This window comes from Pantherophis guttatus, chromosome 1, assembly GCF_059756535.1.
Source record: "Pantherophis guttatus breed Tessera chromosome 1, ASM5975653v1, whole genome shotgun sequence".
NCBI classification, from domain to species: domain Eukaryota; kingdom Metazoa; phylum Chordata; class Lepidosauria; order Squamata; family Colubridae; genus Pantherophis; species Pantherophis guttatus.
In genome coordinates this window covers 125,990,564-126,006,399 of record NC_142063.1, presented here as the reverse complement: position 1 = coordinate 126,006,399, position 15,836 = coordinate 125,990,564, and the positions used below count along the sequence as shown (strand labels likewise).

Genomic DNA, 15,836 nt, shown 5'->3' with positions numbered 1-15,836 from the left:
AGCCAGTCCTTGAGCACACTTGTCACATCTTGTTTTGCTCCTAAGAACATGCTTATTCAGCTCACAAAAAATTAAATTAGCGCAAGGCAAAAGTTTCTGAAAGTGACAATTATCTTCTTGACAAAAGACCAGATTAGTCTGAGAACCAGCTTTTTTGCTGATTCATAAACATGCTATTCCACAAAGTATTAGAATTCACACTAATAATACACATAGTAAATGACTGGCCTCTATCTTAGAATTTTTTTATGGTTATATATGTGAAACAAATTGTTGGGATACAGACATAAGAAAATATTTCACTTCAGTGTAGTAAAATATTAGAGTGGTCTGCATACACTTATTATAGAATTATGTTTGCCTGCATGCTTTGTAACTTCTTTGTAATTATGAAGTCAGAGATTATCCCCCTATTTTACATCAGTTTTAAAGGGCAAAGGGATCACAAATGTTCCAATATTCACAGAAGTTATTAAGGAAATGAAAAATATTTTATTATTTCTCAGCCAATCAAAAGCAATTCATTGATCTTAACAGAATTTGAAGAGCACATTTATGTTATATAATATACCTTTAGTTGCCAAGATTCTAAAGCTATTAATTCATTATTACCAAAGACAAGAAATTTAGCAATACCCATATGAGGTATGCTAATTTGGATTTTCAGATTGTGTTCATTACAGCTCAATTATTACATAAAATTGGATAGTCCCATACTGTTGATTAGAAAGTACTTTAGTAGCATTAGCTCCCAAGAATAAAAACGTAACAGATATCAACTATTTGTTTTCTCTTACTTATAAACATGTTTGCTCAAGTAAAAGTTTTATCCAAAATACGTATATCATAAACAAATATTTCCTCCACATTTAAGTCACACAGAATAGTTAGTTGTTTCAACTTTTAAGTAAAGGAGGTAGTAGAAGCTACTCTGGCTTGGCTAAAATATCCAATATCCAGACATTTAGAAAAGCCATATAAAGTTATGGCATAAGGAATGCTGAACTTCATGTCATAAAAATTAAGTCAACTTCATTATCAAAGTTCATAACATGGTTCTAATTTTATTATTTAGTGCAAAATAACTGTCTTTTCATCTTCAAGGAAAATAATGCATCTTCAAAACTTCAAAGCATCTTCAATCATCGCTGTCACTTCCAGAATCACTTAACTGGAGATCATTTCCTAAAATCAAAACAGCAAGTTACAAACCATAGTAAAGAAGCATTAGCAATCAAACCCAACAGCACAATCTGAATCGGGACTGTGCTTTTTTACTCCATATGTTGCTTTTCTTTTTACAAATAAAGGCACAGGACTTCCAATCACTGATTTTTATTTATTTATTTATTATTTATTTGATTTCTATACCGCCCTACTCCCGAAGGACTCAGGGCAGTGCACAGCCAAACAATAAAACACATACATACAAAATTTAAAAGGAGAATAAAATCAAATTAAATAATTTTGGCCCCGACAAATTTAAAACCCCAAACTTTTAAAACCAATTTAAAATTGAATGTATAAAATACTAAAAGATATTTAAAAATTAAAAATCTTTTATAAAAGAGGGAGAAAATTAGGCCAGGCCCGCCTGGTGAAATAGTAAGGTCTTTAAAGCGCAGCGGAAGGTGCGCAGATCCGGGATCCTCCGTATCTCTGGGGGGAGTCGTTCCAGATAGTAGGTGCCCCCACAGAGAAGGCTCTCCCCCTGGGGGCCACCAGTCGGCATTGTTTGGCTGACGGCACCCGGAGGAGCCCCTCTCTATGGGAGCGTACCGGCCGGTGGGAGGCTATTGGTGGTAGTAGGCGGTCCCGCAAGTACCCAGGTCCTAAGCCATGGAGCGCTTTAAAGGTGGTAACCAAAACCTTGATCTCTGATTATGTCTTTTAATCCTAACACATAGGATCCACCAGGCTTTCAATAGCTTTCAACATTAATCCACCTTATTGAACTTGTCAATTAAAATAAGGCCAGCTTTTTGAGAGGGAAAGTACCTAGTTACAACCGATAGCAATTTAGCCTTCACAAAAAGTATGAGAAATGGAACTACATGCAATAGAATGGACAAATGCATTAATAATTGTCCTTGTCATAGTGCTGTTTGGTGGATGGCAATATTAGTAAAATACTAATTAGGAGAAGCAATATAGAGTTTGTTTTCTTATATGTAGGTCAGTTGAGAAAGAAAGGGTAGCTGGCCAGACATATAGGTGTACTTAATGATGAGCAAGATTACAAACTAAAAGGGAAAGTCTATGAACACATATAGTAATATTTGGGGAGAAAGGTTCAGAAAATCATATATATTCCAGATAATTTACAGCTTATAAACTCTATTGTAACACTCTCTACATGGGGCTCCCCTTGAGGAGCACCCGGAGGATCCAACTGGCGCAGAGTGCGGCCGCGCAGGTGGTAATGGGAGCAACATGACGTTCCCATGTAACACCTCTTCTGCGCGAGCTGCACTGGCTCCCGGTGGTCTTCTGGGTGCGCTTCAAGGTTTTGGTTACCACCTTTAGAGCGCTCCATGGCTTAGGACCTGGTTACTTACGGGACCACCTACTACCACCAATAGCCTCCCACCGGCCGGTACGCTCTCATAGAGAGGGGCTCCTCCGGGTGCCGTCGGCCAAACAATGTCGACTGGCGGCCCCCAGGGGGAGAGCCTTCTCTGTGGGGGCACCTACTATCTGGAATGAGCTCCCCCTGGAGATACGGAGGATCCCGGATCTGCGCACCTTCCGCCGCACTCTCAAGACCTTTTTATTCCACCAGGCGGGCCTGGCCTAATCTTTTTCCCCTTTTTCTTTTCTAATACATAAATTTTAATCTGTTTTTAAATGATTGGGGTGTTTTAAATCTGTCTGAGCCAAATTTGTTTAATTCAGTTTTATTCTGTTTTTTAAATTTTGTATTTATGTATTTTATTGTTTGGCTGTTCACCGCCCTGAGTCCTTCGGGAGTAGAGCGGTATATAAATCAAATTAAGACTAAAGACTATAAATTTAGATCAGATTCAGATATCCACCTTCTGACACTGTACAACTCTGTCCTAAAAAGGTAACCAGAAGCAGAATTAATTGTATTCAGTGTGGTTTTAATGTTTAAACTTTAAAATAGAAACATTTTAGATATACTTTAAAGATACTACCATTTTTATCATAAATGTAGACATGAGAAGTATAATTTGCAAATAATATGTTCCACCCGAGGACATAAATGAAATTTCATGCAATTCTATTTATTTCAATAGAATAGAATTAAAGCAAAAAAAAAAAATTCTTTCTAGAAACATTTCAATGGCAGGTTGTGACATAAAATCAGTAAGATTGGAGGGTCATCAGTTCTGTATACTGGCTATGAATACTTGAGCCAGAAGCAATTTGAAACATGTTTTTTTTTACTTAAAATTTGCCCCATATACATTTTGCTTCTAGGGCAAAGAAATGTATTAATGTGTCCTTAAATACATTTCTTTGCCCTAGAAACAGCAAGGTTTTGATTTAGGTAGGATTAGCACTATATGTTCACTTTACATCCCAAATAGGTGAGAAAACAGCCTAAGAGGACTGAACATGCTTAATGCTATGATGAATAACTGGGAGGAAAATTTTCGACAGCATGAAAGAATGATTGAATAGCTAGAAATTTGAACAAAATAATTGTATCATTTGGCATTTTGTTTGGGCTCTGTTAACACTATAAGGTTGATGAAGTAGAATTGTTGATAACTTATAATGCAATATTGCCTTTTGTGGCAATAGTAAGCCAGTTTACTATTCTTGAATTTTCTTCATAAATATTATATAATTAAACATATGAGAAATTTGAAAGAAACAGTTAATTTTTAGTATTAATTACCCCACATTTCTATACCTAAATGCTTCTTTTATTTAAAGCATAGTTTATATTTTGCTTCTCACTGGCTTTTCTATGCTATCACTAAAAGCTTTTAAAAATAGTTTTTCAGGTGGCCCAGGAAATGACCATATATATGAATAGAATAGAATAGAATAGAATAGAATAGAATAGAATAGAATAGAATAGAATAGAATAGAATAGAATAGAATTCTTTATTGGCCAAGTGTGATTGGACACACAAGGAAATTGTCTTGGTGCATACGCTTTCCGTGTACATAAAAGAAAAGATACATTCGTCAAGAATCATAAGGTACAACACTTAATGCTGGTTTAACTTTTGCTTTATTATATTTTTTGCCTTATCAAATTCATATTGAGGACCTGTTTGGTCAAGTGGTTAAAGCACCAGCCTAGAAAGTGGGAAACCATGAGTTCTAGTCCCGCCTTAGTTATGAAAGCCAGTTGGGTGACCGTGGGCCAATCATCCTCTCTCAGCCCAATTTACCTCACAAGTAGTTGAGGAAAATATATTCCAGTAAACTGAATTGACCTTGTTGATACAGTGAAATGTTTCAAGAAAGCCAGTTTTCTTTCCAAAATTTAATTTTGTCAATGTTCAAAACATCAAGATTTTCTTTTTATTAAAAAAGTTTCACAGACATAGTAAAATTAAATGAATTGCCAGGAAAATAAATAACTCTTTATTAGTATTGTTATATTATCCAAGGCGTATTTATAGAGAACACTGGAGTTAATAATGAAGTCCGACAATAGTGTAACTGAATAAAAATACAATACATAAATACATCAGATTAGCACAAGCTAAACAAATGATTGGTTGCATCATTTTTGGCTGGCTTTGACAGCTAAGCTACAATTTATGTTCCCAATGTTCCTGATTATATATGATATCCCAGAATCAAGCAGGAAAAATCCTTTGCTCTATTTTTGGATCAGGAAAATAGAGTAGGAGTCTACCATTTACCTAGGACATGTCAACTTGCTTGTATTTTACCTAAAATGTTCCATTTTGGAGAACTGTATATAAAAAAACAATTGCCCTATAATTCTACAATCATTTATACTTCCTATCTATCTAGTTGCTTTGCTTTAGGTTGTGATAAAGGCTGGTTTGTTATAAGGTAAAAGGAAAAAAATGTCATGTCTTATATACAAATCAGTTCTTAGCAAAGCAGCCCTGGAGATAAAATAAACATTTTTACTGCAGTGAAATGTGAACTATACTGCAGAGATCATTTTTGAAATTTATGAATGCTTCTAGACAAAATTGTTTTAAAACCCCAAGTCCTGAAACCAATCGTAGGTGATATAATCTGTGCTGAATTGTTTTTAACCATAGTCTTTCATTTGGCATAGTGAGAGGTCAATGTAACTTTTATCCCACCTTCTAATCCAAACTGCTTTTGTGTAACTTAAATCTGTGCCTGGAAAGTTGTAACTAACAGCATGTGGTTTCCTCATGCCCAAGTCTATCATAGCATGCTTTGTTTCATTACTTACTCAGTGTACTCATCAAACGGCCGCTGCTCTCTTGACTTCTGCGATATCCAATATCTACATCTGGGAACGCCTGTTGGGATACTGTCATCATGGGATGTGGTGGCTGCAGGTGTGGCATTGACAAGGGAAGCGATAGCTTTGATCCTTCTTCTTCTGAATCACTAGAGCTGTTTTCACTACTTGATGAAGCGGATGAACTCTTTGATTCCGATGAACTATCAGAGCTGCCCATTTGCTCTATGACTTTAGCTTCTGCTTTTAGCTCTGAAAAATATGATATAAAAAAGGAAACAAAGAGAATGTAAGACAAAGGCACATGTAATCACAACGTTCAGTTCACAAACCTGATGGGAAATCATTAATTATGTGGTACAGAGGGATGCGGTGGCTCAGTGGTTAAGACGCTGAGCTTGTCAATTGAAAGGTCAGCAGTTCAGTGGTTCAAATTCATAACAAATTATGGTATAAATACATTCTCATAACCTTTGGAACCTGTGACTCAATCAATCCTTACTTTGCTTCATCCTTAATAAGACTGAATCAATTTGATCTATGAAGCCTGCTCAGAATATTGCTAACCTAGAATAGGGTTTTGTTTGCTATTGTGCCATCCTGTCAAAAGTTGATCTACAGCGAACATATAATCGGCAGGATTTATTTTTCCAGTCAATTTGGCCCTTCCCAGTGCCGGTAGATCAGAGGTGGGTTTCAGAAGGTTCTGAACAGTTCTGAAGAACAGGTAGCGGAAATTTTGAATAGTTCGAAGAACTGGTAAATACTACCTGACTGGCCCCGCCCCCATCTATTCTCTGCCTCCCGAGTCCCAGCTGATCGGGAGGAAATGGGGATTTTGCAGTAACCTTCTCCTGGAGTGGGGTGGGAATGGAGATTTTACAGTATCCTTCCCCTGCCACGCTCACCAAGCCACGCCTACAGAACCAGTAATAAAAAATTTTGAATCCCACCACTGAGGTAGATCTACTAAGAATAGCAGATGTAATTGTTACAGTCATTTGATTAAACTCTAATAATTGTTGCCTAATGGGCTATAGAGGGATGGGACGTTTTGCCATGATATTTCTACTGCTATCACTTTAAAAAACCATGATAAAGCAGGTTTATTCATACATATTTTGTATTGGCTCCTCAGGGCTTTACATCAATATTCAAGATTGATCAAATAAAGAGAGGTTTGGGGACCCTTTGCCAGGTTTTTTTCCAAGAGCATTTGTGAATAATCAGTATCAGTTTTGTGCAGAGCCCAGAATTGAAATTAATTATTGATGAGTCTCCTTAAGGAAAATCATAAAACATATTGAGCTCTGCTCAATATTGAGTTTTTCTTCCTTTTTCAGAACTGATATTTTCTCTTTTTATCTATTTTTTTTTCTTTGAGTAGAGATTTCAGCTTTGGGAGCATCTGATCCAATTCTAACCTCTGTAAAGATAAAGGTTCCCCTCGCATATATGTGCTAGTCGTTCCTGACTCTAGGGGACAGTTTTCATCTCCGTTTCAAAGCCGAAGAGCCAGTGCTGTCCGAAGACGTCCTCATGGTCATGTGGCTGGCATGACTAAATGCCAAAAGCGCACGGAACCTTCCCACCAAAGGTGGTCCCTATTTTTCTACTTGCATTTTTTACGTGCATTCGAACTGCTAGGCTGGCAGAAGCTGGGATAATTAACGGGAGCTCACCCCATTACGCGGCACTAGGGATTCGAACTGCTGAACTGCCAACCTTTCAATCGACACGCTCAGCATCTTAGCCACTGACCCACCACATTCCTTCAATACCAAAGAGTAAAAATGGTTGAAGGATCAGAGACATTCACTTTTTTCTCTATGACAATATCTATCTATCTATCTATCTATCTATCTATCTATCTATCTATCTATCTATCTATCTATCTATCTATCACAATCTCACCAAAGATCAGCACCAAACAATTCAGCATTAGCAGCAAAAGATCTTGAATTTTGCATGTGTCCACAGCCTTTTACTTAGTTTAGGTGGTTTCTGTCAGGTTGCCTTCCAGATTAATTTTTAATTCATTAAAGAATACTTTTCTGCCTGTCTGATTTTATTAAACAGAGTCCATTTCACATGCCCTGACCAGTACTAGCCATCCACTTTGTAACGCAAAACAAATCTCTTGCCATTCCTATCCACCACACCCCACTCCTGGAAGATCCTTCCCTGCTGGGTAATTGTCAGGTTGGCAGAATGCTGGGCAATCTCTTTGGAATCTTGTGACTCAGGGAAAAAAAATCTTAAACAAAGCATTCAACCTTAGAAAAGAAACTCTCCATTTTAATGTAATCTTAAACACCCTCCCCTGCAGCAAGTGGGTACTTTTTTAAAAGCAGCTACTGAGGAAACTAAATGACAAGATTTTCCAGTCAGAGTTGAGTCACAAAAGAAACACCTGCCTGTATGCTTTCCCCCCCTCCCCTGGGTATTCAAGGACTTTGCCTAAGAAGAATGCCCTGGCCCTCAGTACAACAAACTACTATTTTTTAATTTATCACCCAATCAAGTTCTTCCTAGTCATCTGCCACGGTTTTTAGCTGGAAGCTTATTCTATCTTACTTTATGTAAAGTAAGTATGACATTCCTACTATTACCAACGGAAGGAAGGAAAAAAATGGCTCGACTTCCAAGCCATTCAAAGGAGCAAAATTATATTCAGTATGATCCAAATTTTGTTGAAAAGCAGCATCCACAGAAAACCCGAGATCTAGACAACCACAAGGTAGCCATGCAAAATCTTAGTGAAAATAAAACCATAATCTAATAGAAAGGAAAAACTTTCAATGGGATTGCCTCACCACACCTATGCCAGCAAAAGCTCCGGACGGCTCCTGATCTCCGTTCCTTCCGTCGGGACCTGAAGACTTGGCTGTTCAAACAAATAGGCTGACTCTGATCCCGGGTTTTATTATTTACTATTAATTAGTTATTTGGTTTAAAATGGGATTTTATTGTACTTGTTTCTTAACTTGTGTTCGCCGCCCTGAGTCCTTTGGGAGAATGGCGGCATATAAATACATGCAATAAATAAATAAATAAATAAAAGGGACATGCTGCTGGCCCCATCAATCAGGCAATTTGGGCTGGCGGAGTCCAGAAGAGCCTTCTCTGCTGGGGCTCCTGCCTTTTGAAACATCTTACTCCCTCCCCCCGCCCGAGATCGGCTCTCACCCTTCTGACCTTCTATACAGCCTGATGACCTGGCTCTGGCAGATGGCTTGGGGCCGCAACAGGGGAGTATCACACTGGAGGTGGTTTATGAATTAAGAGAAAATCCCCCTTCCCCCCTCAAGTAGATCCTGCTCCCTCACTCCACATCTGTAACTACAGCTTCACTTGGATTCTAGTTCTATTTTTATTGTTTTTAGAAATATTTATCTTTTATGGTTTGATTGCTTTTAATGTTATAAGCCTTCCAGAGTCACTTCAAAGCAATATGAGTGGCAAACAAATTTAATAAATAAATAAAAATAAAACTAGAGACTGTTATCAAAGAAAGTAAAGAATGAGGATAGTGACCAAGAGAATATATAAACAGAATCAACATGACTAGTGAATCCAGGTAACAGACATAACAACTCAGTTATATATCTGTGTAGTGTAGCATGAGGTTTTGTATTATTATACCACATGCTTATTTCTACTGCTGGCAAGAATAAAGGATCAACGAGAAGGCTGATATATATATAGTGTATTGCAACCAGTGCAGCAACAGAATAAAAAAAAAAACTGTACTATAGCTCTCATAACCTTTGGAGCCATGAACAATAATTATTATTGAATTTTAATCCAAACAGGAGGCATGAATATCCCTCTCCTCTCCCTCTCCCTCTCTCTCATATGAGGGAACAGCTTTTACTATAGTGAATTCATCTACAGCAGGGGTGTCAAACTCGATTTCATTGAGGGCCGCATCAGGGTTGTGTTTGACCTCGGAGGGGCTGGGAGGGGCGTGGCCAGGGGGTGAACCAGCTCGACATCACTCCTGTCTGGGGCACCTGTGATGGCCCGAGCACTCTGCCAGCAAAAACAGGCTCCATGGCCTCCTGCAACCCTTTGCACATGGCCTTTCCAAGCTCCGTTTTCACTGGCAGAGGGTTTCAGGATGCTGTGGCAGCTGAAAACGAAGCTCAGGAGCCTGTTTTTCCAGCCCCAGAGCCTTGAGTTTGACACCCCTGATCTAGAGGATGGATGAGCATTAGGTAAATATGTCTAGTTCATAGCTAAACATAGGCAATAAATCCTTTTAAAGTGTTTTAATCATTCTTCATCAAATATAAATATCTGTACCATATCTAAAGCACAGTAAAGACATTACATATTTTAAATTTTTATTTAGCTACTCACCTGGTCATACTCAGATATATTACAGAAAAGCACCTAGAACTATTCTGGTGATTCAGGTGGCATGCAAGTAAGAAATTAAATCGACAGAATTGCACAGAATTTCATAATAAGTTGTTTCAAAGTTTCAAAACAATAAGTTGTTCTGCCAACACTTCATTCCCAAAGCGTTTTCGCCCTTCCAGAGGCTTGAGGAAAGCCTCCAGAGCCTGGGGAGGCCGAAAACGCCCTCCCTCACCCGCTGTGGTGCAGCAGGCTAAGTAGGCCACGCCCACCCAGCAACGGGGCAGAGAACTGGTTGCTAAATTTTTTAATGTGCGGGGGGCGGGGGAGCATGGGAGTCATATGTGCATGTGTGGGGAGGTCGTGCGCACATGCACAAGGGGCCGTGCATTGCATTATGGGTGCCGGCACACACGTTTTTGGCATATAAAGAGAAAAGGGTTAGCCATCACTGACTTAGCCCATTGTTTTACTATGGTGGATGCTGAAGAGTGAATTTCTTATGCACAATAAGCATGGAAATCAAATAGGCAATGGTAAATTCCATGGCTTTCACTATTTCTGGTCCACTATATTACTGTGCTAGATTTGCAAAATGTTTTTCTATGCACTTAAAAAAACAAGCTGGCTGATGGATACTACAGGGAGTATCCTCTGAACTCTACATGTCTTGTGCCTGCCAAATCTTTGCTCATAAAAGGGATTGGCAAAGCAGAAACAAACCTCAATTCTGAAGCTTATTCACAATAATATATTCTATATAGTGCAGCACCTAGATGCCCTGGGCAGATCCTGAAAAAGCTAGACAGGATCCTATGGAGTTTCTAGATACTCCATAGGAAATCTTGGGACTGTTCACTAGACTGAGAAATTTTTAAAAAATAATCTGAAAAAAATCATAGGAAACCATTTTTGTAAGTCTGCCAGGAAAACTACATGAATAAACTATGTCACGGGTGTCAAACTTGCCACGTCATGTTGCCATCACTTTAGGTATTGTGACATTTTTCTCTTCGCGGAGCTGGAGTGGGCGTGGCCTGCATGTGATGCATCCAGCCCCTGGGCCGCCAGTTTGGCTCCCCTGAACTATGTAATCCTATGTAATACCTGAATTTAATTCAAAGAAATCATTTCCATTTTTAAATTATTTGATCAAGACAAGAATAATTTAAAAGACAATACATTTGGATTCCAGTATTTCAATGCAGGTAGTCCACAACTTACGATCACAATTTACGTTGCTACGTGAGAAGTTTAAGTTCTCACGTTGCTACATGAGAAATTTTGCCCCCTTTTACAACTTTTGTGTTTTTACGACTTCACATTTGTTAAGTGAAGCACTGCAGTTATGATTAGTAATATCGTTGTTAAGTGAATCTGGCTTTCCCACTGACTTTGCTTGTCAGAAGTTGATAAAAAATTATCATATGACCCCAGGATACTACAACCATCATAAATATGAACCAGCTGTCAAGCATCTGAATGCAAATCACATGACCATGGGGATGCTGCAACGGTCACAATTGTGAAAAATGGCCATAAGTCACTTTTTCAGTGCCATTGTAACTTCAAATGGTCACTAAATGAAATAAGTCGAGGACTACCTGTATATGGGTATGAGTGTGTGTGTGTGTGTGTGGTTATATAGCACCTTCCTCTACACACAAGTAAACCTAACAAGACAGCAAATTGAATCGAAAGATAGGTTAAAAACCTTCCCACGTTATATAGGCAGGGTATCTGTTATGAATACGTAATCATATGAATCCCAGCTGAATCGGAAGCTGCTACCCTACCCCAACCAACTTACCTTCTCAAGAACAATTTAAGCAAAGAACTTCAGTCTCCAAGTCTTCAATTTAGAGAGTCACTCCACAATCAGTGTCTCAAGGAATATAGCTATAACTTACCTCTTTCAATATCATCCATAGGAGAAGGTGAAGACACCTTTTCTTTTGGTGGAGAAGATTTGTGGTTGTTTGGCATCTTATTGGTGTGTTTCATTAGCTGCTGCTGGTGGTGCTCAATACGAGACTGCACCTTGCTGCTGCCTTCACCTCTGCATCAGATCATCAAAAAAAAAAAAAAAATACATGTAAACCTTGAAAAACATGTAATAGTTTGCTTTTCCAACACTTTTTTAAGAATATACAAAATACACGAACTTCTGAGACACGGATAAATATAATGTCTACTACCCATAATACAGTTGTTACAGACTAGTTATTTCATGGACATGTGCTGAAGTTTTTAATAAAAGAAACAAGTCGAAACTTGCTCATTCTATAGGAAAATAGTTAAATTTGTTCCAGTATATAATATTAAAGAGATAGAGCATGCTCAGAAATGGAGTTAAAGAAAACAAATAGGAGTTGTCCGAAGACAGAAGAGAATAAAAAGATTCCCTTTTCTCATTGAAATCTTCCAAAATAAACACCTTACATTTCAATAGCCACTATACAAGTGATATGAACATGCAGTAGAGTATAAAAGAAAGAAAATTAGAAGAGCTTTGAACCTCCATGCTCTCGCCTCTCTTTGGCATAACAGTAAGGGATACCTGAAAGCTCCTGCTACAGCTTTCAGTTTCAATTAATCATAGTTTCAATTTACATCTAAATTTAAATTTACATCTGAATCATAAGCTATGGTTGATATTAAAATCGAAGCAGAAGTGACAGCTTTTGCATTGCAAGTCCTACTTACTCTGGAAAATGGGGAAGGGAACACATATGAGGCCAAGGCTTATCAAAACTTTTATCCCAAAGCAACTACCACATTTTAAGAAGGAACAACTTGGCTATTTTTTTCTACCCACCTGGTTTTCTTCACTGTGATATTGCTACTAAGTTTCTCTAGTCTACATTCGCCAGTGTCATGGTTAATTATTAAGATGCATTCTTTTTGATATGGCTTCTTGGAACCCTTGAAAACTGTTACTGGTGGAGTAGAGCCCTATTTTAAATCAAAAAAGAATTACTAGTATCACTACAGGATTTTTTCTCTCTCTCTCTTAAGGCAGAGCTCTGTATTTTATAATAAAAAGCGCTCACATTTCACACATAGCCTCAAGAGTCTCTATTTCATTGTAAAAATGAAAAAGGAAAGCCTAACTTAGGATTCACGTTTCATAATGAAATTACGATTTTCAGGATTTTCACAGAACACTGAATTCAGTCCAGCCCATTTAATTCCTGGCCTTTATTATATAACCACAAAGAATTTCATTCCATCTCTTTAATTAGCATCCCTCCCGAGTTATGAAAAAGCAAGTTTATGTTTGCATCAGCAACTGCAAGCCATTACTGCCATGAATTACTCCCTTTTTTACTGTTGAATTTTCTATCAAAATTATAGTGCAACAAACAACTTTTGAAAATATTAGTTTGCTTCAAGATTACATACTGCAATTTTACAGTTCTGTTCTATCACAGAAGAGTAATTATGGGGGTTTTCTAACTTACTGTTTACCGAAAATATTTTGATATCTTAACAGAATTGAAGATGAATCTTCCTCATCATATGTTCTCAGTAAATCAATAAATCAAGCCTGCTTCATATGTCTCAAATAACACAAATCATATTATGTTGTGAGGAGTCCTTGGTGCTCTCTGACCTTGCTTGTTTTCTTGCAGATGGTTCATTACCCAAAATAGGTAACATCATCAGTATTAAACCCCCTGATCTACAAATATTCTCATTTATCATATAATGTTGTGCCTGTTACCTGATCTTCCCCACTTGGTTCATCCTATCAGGTGTGGCCAAACAAACCAGGAACTCCACACTTAACAAGGAGAAATGTAAGTAATGTTTGTTCTTCGCTTATGAAGAGGAAGAAGCTAGGAGAATTAGGTAACAAATGCTTGCCTGCTTTTTGAGAAGTTCTGACTGGTAGGGAACAAGAACTGGGAGTAATTGCACAATTTGCATAGCACCTTTCCTTAATTAGACTGCCCAAAAGTTGAAGGTTTCTGGCTTATCATAAAAAAAAACAGTAAAAGTTGCTTTGCACATCTGAGCAATGGAGTCAGACTAAAAAAATAAGAAAAATAAAGAAAAAGGTATTGTTTTTGGCTAAAGAATGAATCAGATGAAAGATCCATTAGAAACTGAGAAGTAAACAATGAAAAGAAAAAAAAAGTATTACAAAAATACAGAATAAATTTTTCAGTATGTTTGACATTAGCAAAAGCTGCAAACCATGGGGGAGCTTGTCTAATCAGAAATGAAAAGCCATATACATTAAAATGAAAAGTTGGTTTTTAAAGACATCAATATAGATTCTGCATCTCAGGATCAGATTCAGAAATAGAAATTTGGTGAAAATAGCCCATCTGCACAGTCTACCTTGATAATTATATTCTTCATGCACTTACATAAAAGTAAACACACTTAAGATATAGCTATGCCCTTTTAAGGAATACAAAAATCTTACCTCAATATTTGGCAACATTACTGTTACCTGTTCACCTTTACCAACTTCAAGGTTTCCTTCACAAGATGTATCAATTGATGCAGGTTTGAAGTCATCTGAATAAAATCATAAATATTTATGATTCCATAAATATTGATCAACTTACAAGATAAATGGAAAGGTTACATTATTCAATGGAAATTTTTTCTACTAGTAGCTTATCTGTCTTATTTAGTCTTATTCAGAAGTCCTTAGGAGTAATCCACTACTTATTATAAATTAATAATTAAGTTCCTATACCACTCAATTCCTAGTGCCTGGGCTGTTTACCAATGGTTAAAAAAATTAAAACAAAAAAAGGCCAACATAGAACAAGGCCAAAGATGGCAGAGATAACAAACCTTCATGGCAACAAAGAAAAAGAAAAAAAGGGGGTTCAATCATGCTCAACAAAGGCCTGGGAAAAGAGCCAGGTCTTTAGGGCCCTTTGAAATTTATGGTGTGTGTGTGTGTGTGTGTGTGTGTATCTGTGCATTCAAACCTCAGGGAGAACTTCACTCCAGAGGGCAGGCACTGCTACAGAGAAGGTACTATTTTTTTTGCATTTCTAAGCAGCACTCTTTTACAAAAACATGTCAATCAATTTTAAACAGATCTCCATTTCTAACTAATTATCACGTTCAACAGAAAATAAAGAACTAAAATTCAGAAAGAGAAAAAGATATATTTCAAGTTTCAAATCCAAATAATGCCTCAGCTGCACATTCCCACACCCATATAACATAGGAGTTACAATTTTGGTAATGCGTATTAATTCCAGTGGAATTAATCACTGCTCTGATCCAACCTATAGCTCTCCAAAGGTATACTGATTAGGGGTACTATCCAATACATATACAGGGCTTTAAATTATGGAAAGGCGATGTCAAGACATTAGATGTCAGGTTTATCTTTTGCTAAATAATACTGTGCGCACCTTAATGAGCTGAATAAATGTTTTACTCTAGTTCATATTTGTATTTTATAAGATTAAAAAATTACAAACTAGTTTGTTTACTTCCAGGATGTTGTTGCATTTTTTTTATCTAAAAATGTCAAATGTGCCCTTGATCCTGTTAACTTGTCCTGTTAATTATTGACACTGCAGAGTGCTTAAATTTTAAATAAATGTATCCCCAGCTTTCAAACTGCAAGCCCTTAGCCTTACAAGCTAAAAGCTTAGCAGATCTAGTCTAAAGTAAATATACATCTTTAGGTTACAATTCTGTAACAATAATGACAGTTGCGATAAATATAACAGGATCCACTGCCAAATACACTTGCCCTATATTGTACAAAATACGCTGTCACACCCCAAAATACATACAAGCATTCTAAAAATTGGATCTTTTCCATCTATACTATGAATAGAAAAATAAGATTTGGGTAGTGATAACTGGTTTATATTCCTCTCTGAGCTGAATTTAAAATGTTTAAAAGCACACAGAAGAAAGTAAGTAGAGCACTTATATAAACAAAACCATTTTTAAGAATCCAATTCAAAATACACTGTTCTACATCCCAGTATTTATACCTGAAATATGCTCTCACCTATAAAAGCCCACCTAGCCAGGAACTATTATACAACACTTGTCTTTTATGAGAGATAGGGAG

At 37.2% G+C, this 15,836-nt stretch overlaps 1 protein-coding gene across 1 annotated transcript in view; it reads right to left on the bottom strand.

The window, feature by feature from the left end:
• Positions 1-472: 472 nt before the first annotated feature.
• The window catches only part of EAF2 (ELL associated factor 2), a 17,015-nt gene continuing 1,651 nt past the window's right edge, over positions 473-15,836 (bottom strand). Inside the window, exons 2-6 of the mRNA XM_034422682.3 lie at positions 14,205-14,299; positions 12,585-12,721; positions 11,677-11,825; positions 5,390-5,653; positions 473-1,185 (exon numbers count right to left, since the gene is read on the bottom strand). Coding sequence (XP_034278573.1) covers positions 1,139-1,185; positions 5,390-5,653; positions 11,677-11,825; positions 12,585-12,721; positions 14,205-14,299 — 692 coding nt within the window. The 3' untranslated portion in view covers positions 473-1,138. The remainder of the gene's footprint in view (positions 1,186-5,389; positions 5,654-11,676; positions 11,826-12,584; positions 12,722-14,204; positions 14,300-15,836) is intronic.